Source organism: Lithobates pipiens, unplaced genomic scaffold (genome assembly GCF_037356315.1).
Source record: "Lithobates pipiens isolate NorthernLeopardFrog02 unplaced genomic scaffold, aLitPip1_a1.2 Scaffold_8, whole genome shotgun sequence".
Classification (NCBI taxonomy): domain Eukaryota; kingdom Metazoa; phylum Chordata; class Amphibia; order Anura; family Ranidae; genus Lithobates; species Lithobates pipiens.
The window spans coordinates 558,555,459-558,572,795 of NW_027507903.1; the positions used below are offsets into that span (position 1 = coordinate 558,555,459).

Here is a 17,337-nt window from a genome sequence, read left to right on the forward strand (position 1 = left end):
CATTTCAGATCCCATATGCAGGAATCCTGCCTATTGACATACTTCCTGGGGTGCCAACCCCTGGATCCATACCAAGAAACCTATGCCTTCCAGATTCTATAGTAAGTGATTCTGGAAGCCGGCTCCCTGGCATTAGTCAAAGTAGACACTAATGAAGGAGATGACCCACGATCTTTTATAGAGTGGGATTCAACAGTTAAACCTGTTAAACTCCTTGTCTGTAAAGTAAGATGAAATACCGGACCCTGTGCAAGAAGGTCTCGCTATAATGGCAGAGTCCAAAGGACTTCAACTGCCCTCTTTATGATCTCAATAAATTAAGATCTTCTGGGTCCCGCTGGGGCCACCAGAATCACCTCCTTCTGTTCCTACTTAATCCTGCGGAGAAGGCGCAGAAGTAGCAGAGCTGGAGGAAATGCATAGATCAGTGAACAGATCCCCTGGGAAGACTAATGCGTCTGTTCCGCCTGCTAGCGGACCCCTTGTCTGAAAAAGTTGTCGACCTTATTAATGAATTTGGACACAAATAGGTCCCTGTCCAGAGTACCCCATCTGACATATTGCTAGGAAGATGTCGGGGTTAAGAGATGATTCTCCCTGAAAAAAAATTGTTGGCGTCTCAAGTAGTAAGCCTGAAATATTAAAATTGCTGATAGGCAAGGAGTGTTGTGTTCTGCCAAAGCTAGCAAACATTCACCTCTTTTTGGGCTGCACGACTTCTCCTGCCTCCCCTGGTGATCGATGTAAGCTACCGCCATAGCTCTGTCAGGACAGTCACGTAATCTGACCACAAAGATTCTATGGCCAGATGTACTGCCTGAAACTTCCAACAAAGTTGATAGGCAAGGTCCTCTAATCTGGACCATCTCCCCTGGACAGAATATTCTTCCAGGGTTGCTCCCCAGCCTAGAAGGCTGGCATCTGTTGTTAACACCTTGCAGGATAAAGATTTTCCCTCCTGCTGGATAACAGCCACCAATTTAGGCTCTGACCTATGTCGGGAGCCAAACGTATTGGAAACAAACAAGGCCTGAATCCTCTTTATTCCAGACCAAGAGGATGGTGTCTTGAAGCAGTCTTTGAATAAAACTGCGTGTAAGGGACGGCCTTGAAGGAGGCTACCATTTCTGCTAAAAAAAAATCTCCTGCAGCCAAAATGAGGGTATTTTCCTTTCCTGATAAGTTGAATTAGTCTTACAATGGAACCGATTCACGTCTGGGGTAAGAATACCTTCTTCTGTATGGTATCTATAACCAGCCCCCAAGTAACCTCCTTGATGGTTTTAAGGAGAATCTTCCTAAGCTGAGAATCCGACCTGGAGATTTCAGCTATCTACAGCTGAGATCAGACTCCTTGATGCCTTGAGCCTTTAACCTGGCTAAAGGAGGTGCCAGAATCTTTAAGAACACTCGTAGTGCTGTGGCCAAGCCGAATGGCAGTGCCACGATTGATAAAAAATAATTTTATATTTCAAACCGCAGAGATTTCTGGTAAGCGGGAAACTTTGGCACATGGAGATGGAGAACTCCCCTCCTTGCAGGATGGACACAGCCGATCGAATTATGAAAGGATCCGATGTTTAAGTGCCGATTCTAGAGTGGGTCTTACCTCTCTGCTTGGCTCTGGGACCTTAAAAAGGTTTGAGCCAAAAAACTCTGTTCCACTAAAGGAATCTCCGATATCACCAACTGGGATAACAGCTAATCCAGAGACCAGAAAGACACTTCTCTTCTTTCTCTCTCTCTTTTTTTTTTTTTTTTTTTTAAAAGAAAAAGAGGCAGCTGGGTGGCATTCAAATAGATCAAAATCGCCAATCTGGGAGCCCAGAAAGTGATCAGACCCCCCTTCATATCTGAGGGTCTGAGCAGGCTTGAACGGAGAGGAGAGTGGAGCTTCTGCGGTTTCCAGCGTCAGAATGGCAAGTGCTCAATACAGCCTCCAGTGGTGACACATAGACATGACATGACATGACAACACAATACATGGAAGGAGAGATTATCAGTCCTCGCAGCAGGGTTTGTCAGATATATATAAAAAAAAAAAAAAAAACACCTTCGCCCTTCATGGTAGGCTCCGAGACCTTGAAAGGAAACCTTCAGGAACAGGGGTACACTCAGGTAAACCCACAATCCTGGACCTGCGAGAAGACCCTGCCAGTAAACTTTTATTGGCCTTACTACCAAAAAGTACCGGATCCCAGGGCCCAGCTTTAAAAGCATTCACAAGCAAAACCTTGTGTCTTCAGATGACAAGGCCCGTTCATTTAGTACATTACGGAGACATCAGAACGGATCCGGTCAGGATGGCTGGCTATCATCAAAGGATTACTACCCATGGAGCTCAGTACACACATCCTTACACGTGCCCAACACCTTGGACACTGGTGAAAAAAAAAAAACTGAGGACTCCCAGTAATGGGAGGGGTTATATGCGGGACGTTCATACCTTAAGGGGCGTGACAGTGGCCAGCACCTGATATGCCGATATAACCCACATAGTTATTACTATGGCTCTGTGTCCCCTGATGTAAGAAAAGAAAAGAGAAATCTCCTCATATGACACTATGACTGAAAAAATTGACACAGGTTATATCCCTCCCTTAAAAGGGGTTGTAAAGGTAATTTTGTATTTATTTTTTTAAATAACAAACATGTTATGTTATACTTACCTCCGAGCTCATGGTGGTTAGTTTTTGCGGGCGCGCTTCTGTGATAAAGCCGGCGGCTATAGCCACTCACTGTATCAGCCCCGCCCCTCCGGCACGCCACGTCATTGGATGTGATTGACAGCAGCAGAATGGCAGAGGGAGATTAGAGAAGTGGCTGAGAGGCTGGTGTAGTAAGGAGGGGTTTGGGTTTCTGGAGGACTGGGCCAACTTCAGTCAGTCACCAGTACTATAGAAGGGACGGATTGCTCCTAAATGAGGAGGGTGCAGATCTGCTGGGAGTAAAGGGAGAGGGATTTCAAAACTAGGCGACTGGGGGGCAGTCCAGAGGTAGAGATAGTCCAGAGGGTAGTATTGGGGGCATTAGTGGTAGGTTGGCTAAAGCGCACAAATCCAAGGCAAGTATAGTAACAAGTCCTAGTTGCAATCTCGTAACACCCAATAAGAGGATAGTATGCGACCGGTCTAAACTACGTAGCATGTTCACCAATGCCAGGAGCCTAGCGAACAAGATGGATGAACTAGAGATACTGTTGGAGGAGGATTTGGATTTAGTGGGAATTTCGGAGACTTGGTTCAACAGCTCTCATGATTGGCTGGCAACCATTCAAGGGTATACCCTTTATCGCAGGGATAGAGAGGGTAAAAAAGGGGGAGGGGTATGCCTGTATATCAAGAATAACATACAGGTGAATGTGAGAGATGACATCACTAAGGGAGCTAGGGAGGAAGTAAAATCCTTATGGGTAGAGCTCCAAAAGGGATGAAACTAAGGGGAAAATAATACTGGGAGTATGCTATAGGCCCCCTAACCGGAGGGAGGAGGGGGAGGTGGACCTCCTATCACAATTTGGATTAGCAGCAAAGATGGGAAGTATTATCATAATGGAGAATTTTAATTAATACAGACTGGGTGGAGGGAACCACGCATTAGTCTAAGGCTCACCAGTTGCTAAATGTCTTGCAGGACAATTTCATGGGTCAGATGGTAGACGTACCAACTAGAAATAAAGCGTTACTAGACCTACCGATTACCAACAATACAGACCTGATTACGGATGTGGAAATACGGGGAAATTTAAGAAACAGCGACCACAGGTCAATTGGCTTCTGTATAAATCACACAAATAGGAAACATAAGGGAAATACAAAGACCCTGAATTTCAAAAGAGCCAACTTCCCTAAACTACAAACCTTGCTAAAAGATATAAATTGGGATAAAGAAAAGAGATGGGTTCACTTTAAGAGCATATTATATAAGGGCATTAGCCAATGCATTTTCCATTGGGTAATACATTTAAAAGAGAACAAAAGTCCTGGATGGCTTAACACCAATGTAAAAAGGCAAATAAAAGCAAAAGAGAAGACCTTCAAAAAACACAAAGGTTGAGGGATCATCATCAGCATTCAAACTTTATAAAGAATGCAACAAGAAATGTAAGGGTGCAATTAGGGCGGCTAAGATAGAACACTAAAGACACAGCGAAGGAGAGCAAAAAAAATCCCAATAAATTCTTTAAGTATGTAAACAGTAAAAAAGGAAGGACAGACCATATTGGCCCCATAAAGAATGAGGAAGGACATCTAATTACAAAGGATGGGAAGATGGTGAAGGTATTGAATGTATTCTTCTCCTCAGTCTTCACAAGGGAATTGGGGGGCTTCAATAACCAAAACTGCAGTGTTTATCCTCAGGGCACATCACAGGAAGCACACTCATGGCTAACAGAGGACAGAATTAGAATTAGACTTGGGAAACTTAAAGTGGTGTTTCAGCCCTAAAAATTTTTTTTTTTAAAGTCAGCAGCTGAAACAAAAGTAGCTGCTGACTTTTAATAAGGAGACTTACCTTTCCAGGGCGCCCGCGATGTAGGCCGCTGACATATCCCTCGGCTCTCGGGTCCCAGCGCTGCCATTCCAACTAAGAGAAACAGGCAGTGGAGCTTTGCGGCTTCACAGCCCGTTTCCTACTGCGCATGCGCTAGTCGCGCGGCGCTTTGTGAATGGGACGCGCTGTGTTAGGGAACAAACAGTTCCCAGAACACAGTGCGCCCCATTACCCAGAAGACACCAAGGAGCAGGAAGAAGGCAGATTAGGAAGACTGCCTAGCAACAGGGATTTCTGGACAGGTAAAAATTTTTATTTTTTTTCTATTTTGTATTAAAAAAAAAAAAAAAATGCATTAATATTCTTAAAGTGGCCCTCCACTTTAACATTAATAAATCACCAGGACTGGATGGCTTGCACCCGTGGGTACTTAGGGAACTCAGCCAAGTAATTGCCAGACCATTGTTACCAATTTTTACAGACAGTCTACTGATTGGAATGGTATCAGCAGATAAAAAAGTGGAGAAAAGTCAATGTAGCACCAAAATTGAAAAAGGGCACAAAATACATCTCTGGGAAATACAGACCAGTTAGCCTAACATCAATAGTATGCAAGCTCTTGGAGGGGATGATAAGGGACTATATACAAGATTTTAGTCATGAAAACAGTATCATTAGCAGTAATCAGCATGGATTCATGAAGAATCCTTTTTGCCAAACCATGAGGAGGTGAGTTGCCATCTAGATAAAGGAAGGCCCGTAGACATGGTGTATCTGGATTTTGCAAAAGCATTTGACACAGTTCCCCATAAACGCTTATTGTACAAAATAAGGTCAGTTGGCATGGACCATAGGGCGAGTACATGGATTGAAAACTGGCTACAAGGGTGAGTTCAGAGGATGGTTATAAATGGGGAATACTCGGAATGGTCAGGGGTGGGTAGTGGGGTCCCACAGGGTTCTGTGCTGGGGCCAATCCTATTTTGTTTGTTCCTAAACAACCTGGAGGATGGGGTAAACAGTTCAATCTCTGTAGTTGCGGAAGATAATAAGCTAAGCAGGGCAATAACTTCTCCGCAGGATGTGAAAACCTTGCAAGAAGATCTGAACAAATTATTGTGGTGGGCAACTACATGGCAAATGAGGTTTAATGTAGAAAAATATAAAATAATGCATTTGGGTGTCAAAAATATGAATTGCAATCTATACTCTAGGGGGAGAACCTTTTAATTCACAAATACCAAACCGGTAACCCCACAATAAAGGATAAAACTTTTAGAGCTTAATAAGACATGTAGCCACTCATTAAAAATTAGAAGAAAAGAGGTTTAACCTTAAACTACATAGAGGGTTCTTTACTGTAAGATCGGCAAGGATGTGGAATTCCCTTCCACAGGCAGCAGTCTCAGCAGGGGGCATTGATAGCTTAAAAAAAACTATTAGATAAGCACCTGAACGACCGCAACATACAGAGATTTACAATGTAATACTGACATATAAATCACACACATAGGTTGGACTTGATGGACCTTACTATGCAACTATGACATGAGTTTTAATGCAAAGCAATGACAAAATTGATAAATAATCTCTAACACTCTAATTCCCCGTAAACACGTTCCGATTATCGTAAGACAGATCGTTCACATTTTGTTGCATACAACTAAGATTGAATACAACAGTGCAAAACGTGTAAGATTTTTGTCGTACGATTCTGGAAAAAATCTTCCGTTGTGCATGTCACACGTGTGACCCGTGTGTCCTGGTTTATTTTTGTGTTTCTGATCATGCGTGGTGTTTGTCGAACTACTTTTATCGGACGCATACTGTACTGACTACACGATTGTCGCATGATGGGCTGTCATCCGACCAAAGTTTTCCTGTTTGTCCCTTCGGATTTGGTTGGACGGACTGTCGTGATCGGCTGTCGAAAGCTGCGTACTAACGATCAGATTATCGAACGATCTATCCAAAAGCGACTTTTGTGGTCCGATAATCAGAACGTGTGTACGGGGCATAAGGCTTTCTGGTTTATTTATTTTTTTAAACAATCTTCTACTGATACTAGTGGAGAGAAAAAAATAAAACTTGTTTCACGTATGTACGTACGTACGTACGTACGTACGTATGTATGAAGCAGGGAACTGTTTACTTTAAGTATTCAATTATGATTTGTATGTACCTGGGTTTATTTCAAATGGTTATCATTGGCTAGGGTGTACCATTTGTTTTTTTATTACACTATTTTTTTTGCAATTGTAAACTTTTAATAAGTGCTGTGCAGCAGCTTGTTTTGGAAGCGATTTATCTCTTTAGTGGCTGTATACAATTTGCACCCATTGCATTGGATTGTTAGTACAGCAGCTCCGACCAGAGCTGTGAATTTTTTTCTGGGTTGAATGAGAACATGGTAGTGTGTACTAGGCTCAAAAATATAAGAAAAATAAAACTAAAAAGGAGCAAGGTTTTATCCACAACTAGTAAGGGTTAACTAAGGGTAAGAATATGTTACATTTTAATGTTTGCATAGAAATTCTGGCGATGCCCACATTATGTAATAGGTCAACCCTTTGTCAGTAGTACAGATGCTGAAAACTATGGAGATGACCCAATAAAACTGCCATGATAAAACACATACAGATAAACAGCCCGACAAGAAAAGACTGGAGGGTCAACACATTTTCCACCATTTTTTTAAATTCCTGGACAATTCTCCCATAAAGTTATGTACATCCAAACATAGTATCATACATTTGATTGTAATTGTTGTACCTGACTTAATCCTCTAGCATTGCTGCGGTCAAAAGTCCGTGGAAAGCCTTCATAGGTTCCACCAGTTCTGTCCCAGGATGCATTTCCCATTTCATTGCGCCATCCTGCATGGTTGTCAAATCCGGAATTTCTACCATCAGAGTACTTAAACACAGGGTGGAAAGGGGGCCTAGAAATGTTAAAATTGCAAGGACATTACAAAAAGACCCTGCTGGGCACTGAAAGCAGTGTTCTACACATCAAATTAATGTACCACTGAGCAGATAAAGGAGCTTTATACAGAGAAAAAAAAACTAAACTAAAACACCAAAGCAGCTATATAAGCCCCTTAATTAAAGTGAATATAAAAACAGTTAACTGCATGTTAAAAGAACAAAGGATGCCACTCACTGGTGCCCAGAGCATCTGAAAACTGAATTTGAACTGATCAGACAGAGCATATCACTGGACAATCTTGCACTGTGTGAAGCTAGCCTAGAAAGTGTTTACAGCTGTTTGTAACAAATCGGGGCTTTTTTTCAGGGGGAACTTGGTGGAACGCAGTTCCACCACCTCTGGCTCAGACCCTTGCTGGTCACCACAAGCACTTGTAAACACAAAAGTCCGGTTTCTGTGTTTATGAGTGCACTCTGTATTTAATGCAATCCTGATTTTTAATGCCCCTTTAAGACCCTCCTACTGTTCGTGAAATTTGACTGACCACACCCACTATTTGATGCAATGTGGAGGCTGTGTGTGGGTAGAGGAGTTTTGGGGAGCCGTGGTTGAGTTCCAGCACCTATTGTGAGAAAAAAAAAGCCCTGGAAACAATGGATTAAACATTGGCATACGGCTATATCCCAAGGGCTAAAAAATAAACTACAATGGCTCACTCACCTAAAAAAAAAAAAAAAAAAAAAAAAAAGGATGAAGGTTGTGACTTTTGCTAAACTGGCAAGGATAACAGGTTTCTAGGATATGAAGGGAATAGTAATGGTGGATTACATGCAAAGGGGGCTAAACAATCACCATACCAGCCTGCATTTATCTGTTGAATTTAACCACTTTAGGACCAGGTCTTTGCTGAAACAAGTAAAATTCTGTTTATTTTGCTAAAAAATTACTTCAAACTCCCACACACACACTAAAATTATGATTGATACACATACATTATATATATATATATATATATATATATATATATATATATATATATATATATATATATATATATATATATACACACACACACACACACACACACACACATACATACGTGTGTGTGTGTGTGTGTGTGTGTGTGTGTGTGTGTGTGTGTGTGTGTGTGTGTGTGTGTGTTATATATATTAAAAAAAAAAAAGACCCCAGAGAATAAAATGGCAATAATAATAAAAAAAAAATTCCATTCTTTATTTTGCAGTCTGGGAAATGAACATAGGGCAGTGACTATATTACAACAGGAATAAACTTTGTCAAAAATATAACAAACAGTACATCATAGCTAAGCTAGTACAGAAACGGTTGCTAGGTCAGCTGTCTCATGGACTATCGGCAACCGCTTACATGAAAGTTTGGTGTAAGATGTTACTCCGAATCACCCCACACATTTCCAAAACATTTTTATATTTTCACAATAGGAAGGTAGTAAGTAATAAGACTGCAGTTTTCATGACCGCACCAGAAAAGTTTAAATACAGAAGAATGAAAAGGTCAGGCAAAAAGAACAATGGAGGGGGAGGGACAATGAGTGTGAGGCTAAAGGGTGTCTGATCCCTAGAGTAGAAATAGGGAGTCCTGATCTTCCAGTACCTTTCCCCTTGTTCTTTCAAGGTCATGGTAAGATTTTCCATCATCTGAATATCTGCTATTATGGTACGTCAATGGGCAATTGTTGGAGTGCAGAGATTCTTCCACAGAGCTGGAATACACGCTTTGGCTGCTGTGAGTAAATGTCAGAGTAAGGAATTTTTTTTTTTTTTTTTTTTTGTTAGAGGAGTGTCGTTCAGCAGAAAAGCAGCTGGATTTTTATTGAGTAAGACCCCAGTCAGCATTTTAAATCATAGATTCTACCTCGGACCAGAAGCTGTTTAATTTTGGGCATTCCCAGAAGATGTGCAAAAGGGTTCCCACAGATTCTCCATTATGCCAACACATCTCAGAAACTTGGGGACAGATTATTATTATACACGATTTATATAGCGGCAACAGTTTACGCAGCGCTTTACAATGTATGGGGGGGGGGGGGGGGAACAACACAATTACAGAACAATACAAAAGGTACAGGAGGGCCCTGCTCGTAGAGCTTACATTCTATAGGGAGTTGGTGGTGGTACAAAAAGGTAATAGCTGCAGAGAATGATTTCATAGGGGTGGCTCGGGGAAAGATCCTATATCACTTCACAGGGGCTCTATACCAGCGTGCGAGAAGCTTATATCCTCCCTCCTGATATCTGCTTGCAAGAGAAGCTTAATGCACAAATAGTATAATTTTGTCTTTCTGAGATTGAGAGAAAGTAATCTGCAGGTCGCTTTCCCATTGTTGAAAAATAGTCAAGTCGGCAATGTCACCTTGGTTTGTCAGGAGAGTGTAGAAGTGTGAAAGAGTGATGAAGCTGGGACCCAACTAAAACAGATCTGTTTAAGTGGCATAAGTTGCCGTAGGTTTGGCTGGCTCTCGGATAATGAACGTAGATCCGGGGGGGGGGGGGGGGGGTTTGCTCACCACAAGCACTTGTAAACACAGATGTCCGGTTCATTATCCGAGGGACACAGATGTCCCTCAAATAATGAACGTAGATACGCACTCAATTGTGCTCTCCTAAAGCCTAAAGAAGTCCAAGTCCATTTGAAAGCGGGCCCCCAGTTCTCGCTTGGACATAAGATTTATTAGCAACCGCAAAATGTAGACGGCTAAAAATATTCCGCCGACGTAGCATAGTAAATTTCGGGTCATTCAGGCCTGGCAGGAATATATGGGATCCCAACATTGGGGCGAGTGGACTCGGGATGGAGATAGAGTAGGCAGCGTTTGAAACAACGGATTGGCTACCCATAAAGTTGCCCCAATTGTAGGGTGCGTAGTAATCACCATAGGGCACGTTTGCCTAGGGGACCAGGGTAAGCCCACTAATACAGAATCCACTGTTGCTTGTTCTAGGTCTACCCACAGTTTAGGGTCGGTCATTACACACCACTTCATTATTCTGGTAAGGTGGGAAGCCTCATAGTATCTTACAGGATCTGGAAAGCCCATTCCCCCCTGCACTTTTGGAAGGGATAGTATATCTCTCTCCGTAGCCTCGGAGGTCTGCCTGCCCAAACAAATCGCATGAACTTTGTCCATAATTCTGCCAAAAAGTTCAGAGGGAGCCTAACCGGCAGCGTTTGAAAGAGGTACAGGAGTCTTGGCATTACATTCATTTTTAAAATATTTGAGCGTCCAAACCAGGTAAAAGTGTCCCTATCCCAGCACTGAACATCCATTTTAAGCTTACGGAGCAAAAGGTGCAAAGTTGAGTTCAAAAATCCTATTAGGTTTGCAGTGAATATTCGTTCCCAGATATCGAATATGGGAGTCCGTCCATTTAAAATTGAACGCTTGACTTAATTGCAGTTGAGCGTGGGCCGGGAGCTCAATCCCCATGACTTCTGACTTAGCGTAAATTGATTTTATAGTTAGAGAGCTGACTGTATTTACTAAGCTCTGCCATGAGCGACGGAAGAGACACAGATGGAGATGTAACAAAGATTAAATCATCTGCATAAGCTGCCAGTTTATGTACGTGGCCTCTAGTCTGGATGAGCCCTAACAGTTCTCAATAATGGTTCCAGAGTGAGTATGAATATTAAAGGGGAGAGAGGGCAGCCCTGACGCATCCCATTGCGTATTTGGAAGGTATCGGAGAGGACCTCGTTGACTCACCTTAGCAGAGGGTGTTGAATACAGCGCATTTACCCACCTGTGCATAAGTCCAATGTTCTAGCGTGGCATTCAGAAATTTCCAATCTATCCTATCAAATGCCTTCTCCGCGTCAGTGGAGAAGAGCACTAATGGTGAATGAGAAAATTGTGCGTAATGAATCGTATTCAGAACCCTTTGAGTGTCATCTCGCCCTTCCCTACCTGGGACAAACCCTGACTGATCCCAGTGCCTTACGGAAGGAATATGGGGAAGCAATTTTTAGGTCTTCAACTTGCACAAATGCGCCAGATCTTTGCCCTCCTTTGGAATAACAGTTACAGGAGCGAATAAGCTAGTATCAGAAATACTGCAGCCATCTCTAAGGGAGTTGTAGGCTGATACAAAACATGGGGCCAATTGCACTGCAAACGTCTTGTAATAAGAGAGCGTAAAACCATCTGGACCCAGTGCTTTGTCCGTTTTCATTGACTTTAGTGGCGCAAGGAATTTGTTGGTCGCCATGGGTAAATCTAGGTCCATTGCTATATCATCGGAAAGGGATGGCATACCTGAGGATTCTAAGCAAGTTTGGATCTGCTCGTGGGTATTTCCACTCATCGTAGGCAATGTTTGTGGTGTCAAGTTATACAAAACTGTCCCGAAATGTCCTTGCGATATCGGTCGAGGTGCTAACCATTTTGTCATATTTTGATTTGAGTTGTGATATATAGGTGTGCGCCCTAGTCGATCTTTGTGCATTTGCCAAGATCCTGCTGGGTTTATTATCATACTCATAAAAACACCCACCTGCAGCTTGCCAGCTGTGCCTTAGCTTTATCCACTGAATTAAACTTGTCCCTCAAGTCTGAGAGTTTATCTTCCACCGGTTGTGCGGGCAAGGTTTTATGAATCCGCTCTAAACCATGGATTTCTCGGAGCAGGGTGTCGATCTGTTCAGACAGTTGCTTTTTACGGTGGATCCCCAATTTAATGAACGATCCCCACATCACACATTTGTGGGCATCCCAAAAGTATGAGCGGAGATTTGTCCTCAGTATTGACCGTGAATATGAGGTTAAGTCTGTAAATAATTGTGGTTTGTACTGTGGGTCAGACAGGAGAGACTCATTAAGCCATGCACATTGTTCGCCCCTACACAATTCAAGGGAGCAATGAGTCGGTGCGTGGTCTGATATAGTGAATGAGCCTGTCCCTACCGAGGTGAGGAAGGGAAGAGCATTCTGTGATGGAAAGATATAATCGAGTATGGTATATGTTTTGTGAAGTGCAAGAAAAAAAAAAAATAAAAAAAAAAAAAAAAAGTATAGTCCCTTTCTCTGGGATTAAGGATTCGTCCACTATCAATGAAAGGTAGTCATGCAGCAGAGTTTTAATCTTTCTCAGCTTTGGTTGTGACAGACAGGACACCCCGCTCTACGCATCAAGCAGTGGGTCCGGAACTAAATTCAAGTCTCCCCCCATCAACAGAATACCCTCCTTGTGTTGTCCCAGAAATTCGAAGCATGGGATCAGAGCTGAGACTTGTCTCTCATTCGGTAGTAACAGAAACACTAAGGTGACTTTATGCTCCCAGATGTGTCCCTTAACTATTAGGAAGCGACCCGATGCATCGGTAATGACCTGGATATACTTCCACAGGAGTTAGCTAGAAAGTAGAATCAAGACTCCTTTAGATTGATTTGGAGTCTGGAGAGGCACTGTGGTAGACTGTGGGGAACCTGCAATTACTCAATCTAGGAATTTTATGCTTTTTAAAATAGGATTTTTATAATAGCTTACCTGTAAAATCCTTTTCTTTTGAGGTACATCACAAGACACAGTCTCAGTAATTACTGATGGGTTATATAGGGTATCACTAGGTGATTGGACACTGGCACACCCTAGACAGGAAGTTCAGTCCCCTCCTCTTACTGGGAGCACCTCAGTTTTTTCACCAGTGTTTTAAGTGTTGGTCACGACTAAAGATCTGCTGTGTGAGCTCCTCTGCAATATCCTACACTGGGGCAAGCCATGCAACCGGATCCATTCAAAGTGTCTTTTCCAGGCCGAATTGGATGGTACCCGGGCCTCGTGTCTGAAGAAACTAGGTTTTACCTGTAACGCTTCTCTTTTTAGAGAGCTGGACCCCGGGACCCAGTATTTGGTTTTTTTTCAGCCATAGCCCTGGCGGGTGCTTTACAGGCCCAGAACTGTGGATCCCCCTATACAAAAAGGGGGCCCCAGTCTCTGAAGGTTTTTTTCTCTAAACTGAGCCCACCGTGAGAGGTGAAGATTGGGTCTGTTACACAGAACCCTGCAGCTGCATAAGGTAAGGGAGACTCCTTAAGAATTTTTTTGGTTCTAATAGGTTTCTCCTTTAAGTAAATGTATGCTATGCCTAAAGTCCCCACCGGGGGGGCTATCAAGAGCACATGCCTGATCTGTAGGTCTTAGTGTCCATGCTGTACGCTCCTCCAAGCCATGCTCCAGGTAGGATGTGGGAAGGGGGGGGAATTTTCTCCCTCTTTCTAGCTTTGGAGTGACTATTGTCGCAAAAAGTTATCGTGGTAGTTCCCACGCAAGAGCAGGGATTGGGGTTTTTATTCAAACCTTTTCACGGTATCAAAGCCTAATGGAGATGTCAGGCCCATTCTAGATTTCTAGGATCTAAACTGATTCCTAAAAGTACGGTCCTTTCACATGGAATTGATCCGATTGGTAGTCGCCATTTTACAAGGAGGAGAACTTCTGGCGTCAACAGACATCAAGGATGTGTACCTGCATGTACCCATTTTCCCTGCTCATCAAAAGTACCAGCTTTTCGAAGTAGAAAAACGCTACTTTCAGTTTTTAGCTCTGCCTTTCAAGCTAGCTACTACACCTCCGCTGTTTACAAAAGTCTTGGCCCCTGCTCTGGCCAGATTAAGGGCCCAAGTTATAACAATAATAGCATACCTAGACGACCTGCTCTTGATAAACCGGTCGGTAGCCCGCTTGGACCAAAACTTGGTCACCACAGTCTACTACCTGGAGTACCTAGGTTGGGTCCTCAACTTGGAGAGGTCTTCTTTAAAGCCAGTAAGAAGACTAGAGTATTTGGGTCTGGTCATAGATACAGCCCAGAAGAGGGTATTTTTACCCAGGCAAAGATCAGTGCTGTAAAAAAACTGATTAAGGTAGTCAGGGTCAAAGTCAGGGTCCTTCTATTCGCCTTTGTATGAGGCTGCTGGAGAAGATGGTGGCTTCATTCAAAGCAGTTCCCTATGCTCAGTTTCATTTGAGACTGCTGCAAAACAGTATCCTGTCTGCCTGGAACAAGAAGGTTCAGGCGTTAGATTTTCTGATGCGTCTGTCTCCTGTAGTGCATCGGAGCCTCAGTTGGTGGCTGATACCCGAAAATCTGCAAAAAGGAAAATCCCTTTTACCAGTTACCTGGAGAGTGGTAACACATGCCAGTCTTTTGGGTTGGGGAGCAGTTCTCGAACAGTCGACTGTCCAAAGGAGATGGTCCAAGACCGAGAGGTCCTTACCCATCAACAGTCTGGAGGAGATCCGTGCGGCGTATCTTGCCCTAAATGCCTGGACACTCAGGTTTCAGGGTTGCCCTGTCAGGATCCAGTCCGACAATGCCACAACAGTGGCTTATATCAATCACCAAGGAGGCATCAGGAGTCGTGCAGCTCATGGAGAAGTGAACCAGATCTTAATCTGAGCAGGAAAGCATGTGCCGTGCATATCGGCAGTCTTCATTCCGGGGGGTAGAGAACTGGCAGGCGGACTACTTAAGTCGCCGGCAGTTAGTCTTCACCCGAAATCTTCTTGGCCATATGCCATCACTGTGTCCCGTGATGTACGACAAAGAAAATGAGTTTCCTGTAGGAACACTATACGAGATCTGAATCTCCACAACTCCGCTAACAATTTAGTACGTTTTTCTGGACCATTAAGTCCTTTCACATTGTAAGAAGGCACATTTAAGCGAGTCATATTTGCAGCTTTCCTAGGATTGAATCCTGGAGTGGCACCGCACTGAATGGGGGTGGGAGGGTAAAAGGAAAAAAATATATATAAATAAAAAAAAACACAACACATACACTAGAACAGAAAAAAATATTAGACAAGGGAGACCTAAACTAGGGAAAGCAGGGACTCTAGAAGAGTCTAGAGAGAATAAGTTCCTGACAGGATGCAATTCACAGATCCCGTCAGGGAGAATTATAAAAAAAAGTACCACGCCTCTGGTAGAGGCTTCTCTTGAGATGGAATCTCTTCTAAAATATATATGTTTAGCTAACCAACCCCCGACCTAGCAAACCCGAACACCCCCAACCCTAAGTGTCCCAAAGCACATCCCCAAAAAGGCAGGCAACATAACAGAATCCTGACAGAGACATCTAATGGTACACTGCCGCTCCAGATGATGGCATTCCGCTAAGTTCAGAAGGGACGTGGTAAATATGCTTCTGCTACCAAAGCCTGTACCGCTTCTGAGCTTCAGTACCCCACCCCCATCTATGCCATCTGGAATGGCAGCCCCCCCCCCCCACCTAAACAGCCCATAAATGCGTAGAACAGAGGATCACAACCTATCAGCACCCCCACTTCCAGTTAACCCTGGCCAGGAGGGGCGCCTCAAATCTACCAAAAGCATATCCCGAATCATTCAGTACATAACACAAAACAAAATAAAAAAAACATGTCCCAGGACCAGTATATGCCTACACTCCAACCCCTTTTTGGGGCCCCTGAGCTTGTCTCCCCTCCTCCATCAGGAGAGACATCCTTGGTGGGCAACGGTGGCACCCCTTTTGGCAGGGAAGGTATATGAGAATATAGAAAACACCAAGTGTGGCGAGTTGATGCATATACAATGACGCTATCTTTTCTCTGTACAACAATTACCTTTAGTTTGGTATATATTTGCCTAAAAATGTTTTCTTCTAATTGTACAGAAGAAATGGCGAAACATGTTGAGCACAAAGTGTCTTTTAAACTGTTAGGACCTGGGAACACCTCATCGTTGTATGCCACACTCCAGTGGAAGCTTTTCTGATTTAGTCAACACTCCACAGGAAGTACTACAAGTGGTTTTCCTCGTTGTTTTGGCTTTATCATTGGGTCCTTAACTTTCTCTTTTCTTTTTGTATTGTTGTATTATAATTGTTGTTGTGTAATTGTATCTTTTTTTGATCTGTGAATTCTTAATAAATTTTGTAATCATTTTTTATACGTGCCTATAAAGTCCATCTCTTTTCCCATTTTTTTCAATTTACTAATAGGATGTGGCACAGTGTATTTTGGGTTTCCTGATTGCCACCCTAGGGCCTAGCAATCAATTTTTCTCTAAACTCCACCCCTGACGTACGAGCAAACCTAGCCCCCTATTACCTCTCTGTCTGGCAAACCGAGTGTTTCTGGGAACCACTGGACCATCATTCTCCAGTCTTGATTACAGAACTCATCACCCCTTAACCTCCATAGTTAAATCCTCCCACCTTGGAACAAAAAAAAAAACATGAAAGAAGTTTAGGCGGTGGGCCAGAATAGAGTCAGTGTCCCTGATTGAAAGTATGCCAATAAGGGAGGGCTGGTGACAGTTCACGGTTCTAGCCCACCCATTCTCAGCCAGAAAACCTTTCCCCAGGCACTGAAGTACAGCATGTCTGTTGATACTGTGCAGGTAAAGATGTCCTCCATCACCTGTTCTCCACTGGCTGAGGAGATAATGGAGAGAGAGCTCCCACTCCTGGAGGATCAGCTCACGGCTCAAATCTAACTAGGAGCTTGGAAGAAAAAAAAAAAAAAAAACTGGTAAAAGCTAGGAAAAAAGGAAAGAAAAACGTACATGCCCCAGGGTTAAAACCAAGTAAATCTGTGTGGAATGGAGACTGTTAAGGCTCATGATCCTCTGGGCGTCCTCGGTCAGATGCTGCATGAGACCTGGACTTGCGGTCACGTTGCGGATGTGAGAGGCCTTGGAATTCTCTTGCTCTCGGCAGTGCAGTCCAGTCTGGGACCTCAATGGCCTGGAATTCCAGGAATAGAAAGAGCCGCAGCAGCTGTGTGGGTGTGAAAAGGGAGAAGGACCGATTATCCCTTTTCACTAAGAGGGAGAGGGGACATCTCCATGTGTAGGTGGCTCCTAAAGTACAGATTAGCTCAAGCAGGGGTTTCAGTAGGTGGTGGATCT

The 17,337-nt window shown here is 43.3% G+C and overlaps 1 protein-coding gene across 2 annotated transcripts in view; it reads right to left on the reverse strand.

Annotated features, from left to right (window-relative positions):
- LOC143960952 (uncharacterized) overlaps window positions 1-17,337 on the reverse strand; it is a 96,334-nt gene that overhangs the window by 63,484 nt on the left and 15,513 nt on the right. For both annotated transcript variants that reach the window (XM_077469996.1, XM_077469999.1), the window contains exon 5: window positions 7,267-7,435. In XM_077469996.1, the coding sequence (XP_077326122.1) occupies window positions 7,267-7,435 (169 nt within the window). The remainder of the gene's footprint in view (window positions 1-7,266; window positions 7,436-17,337) is intronic.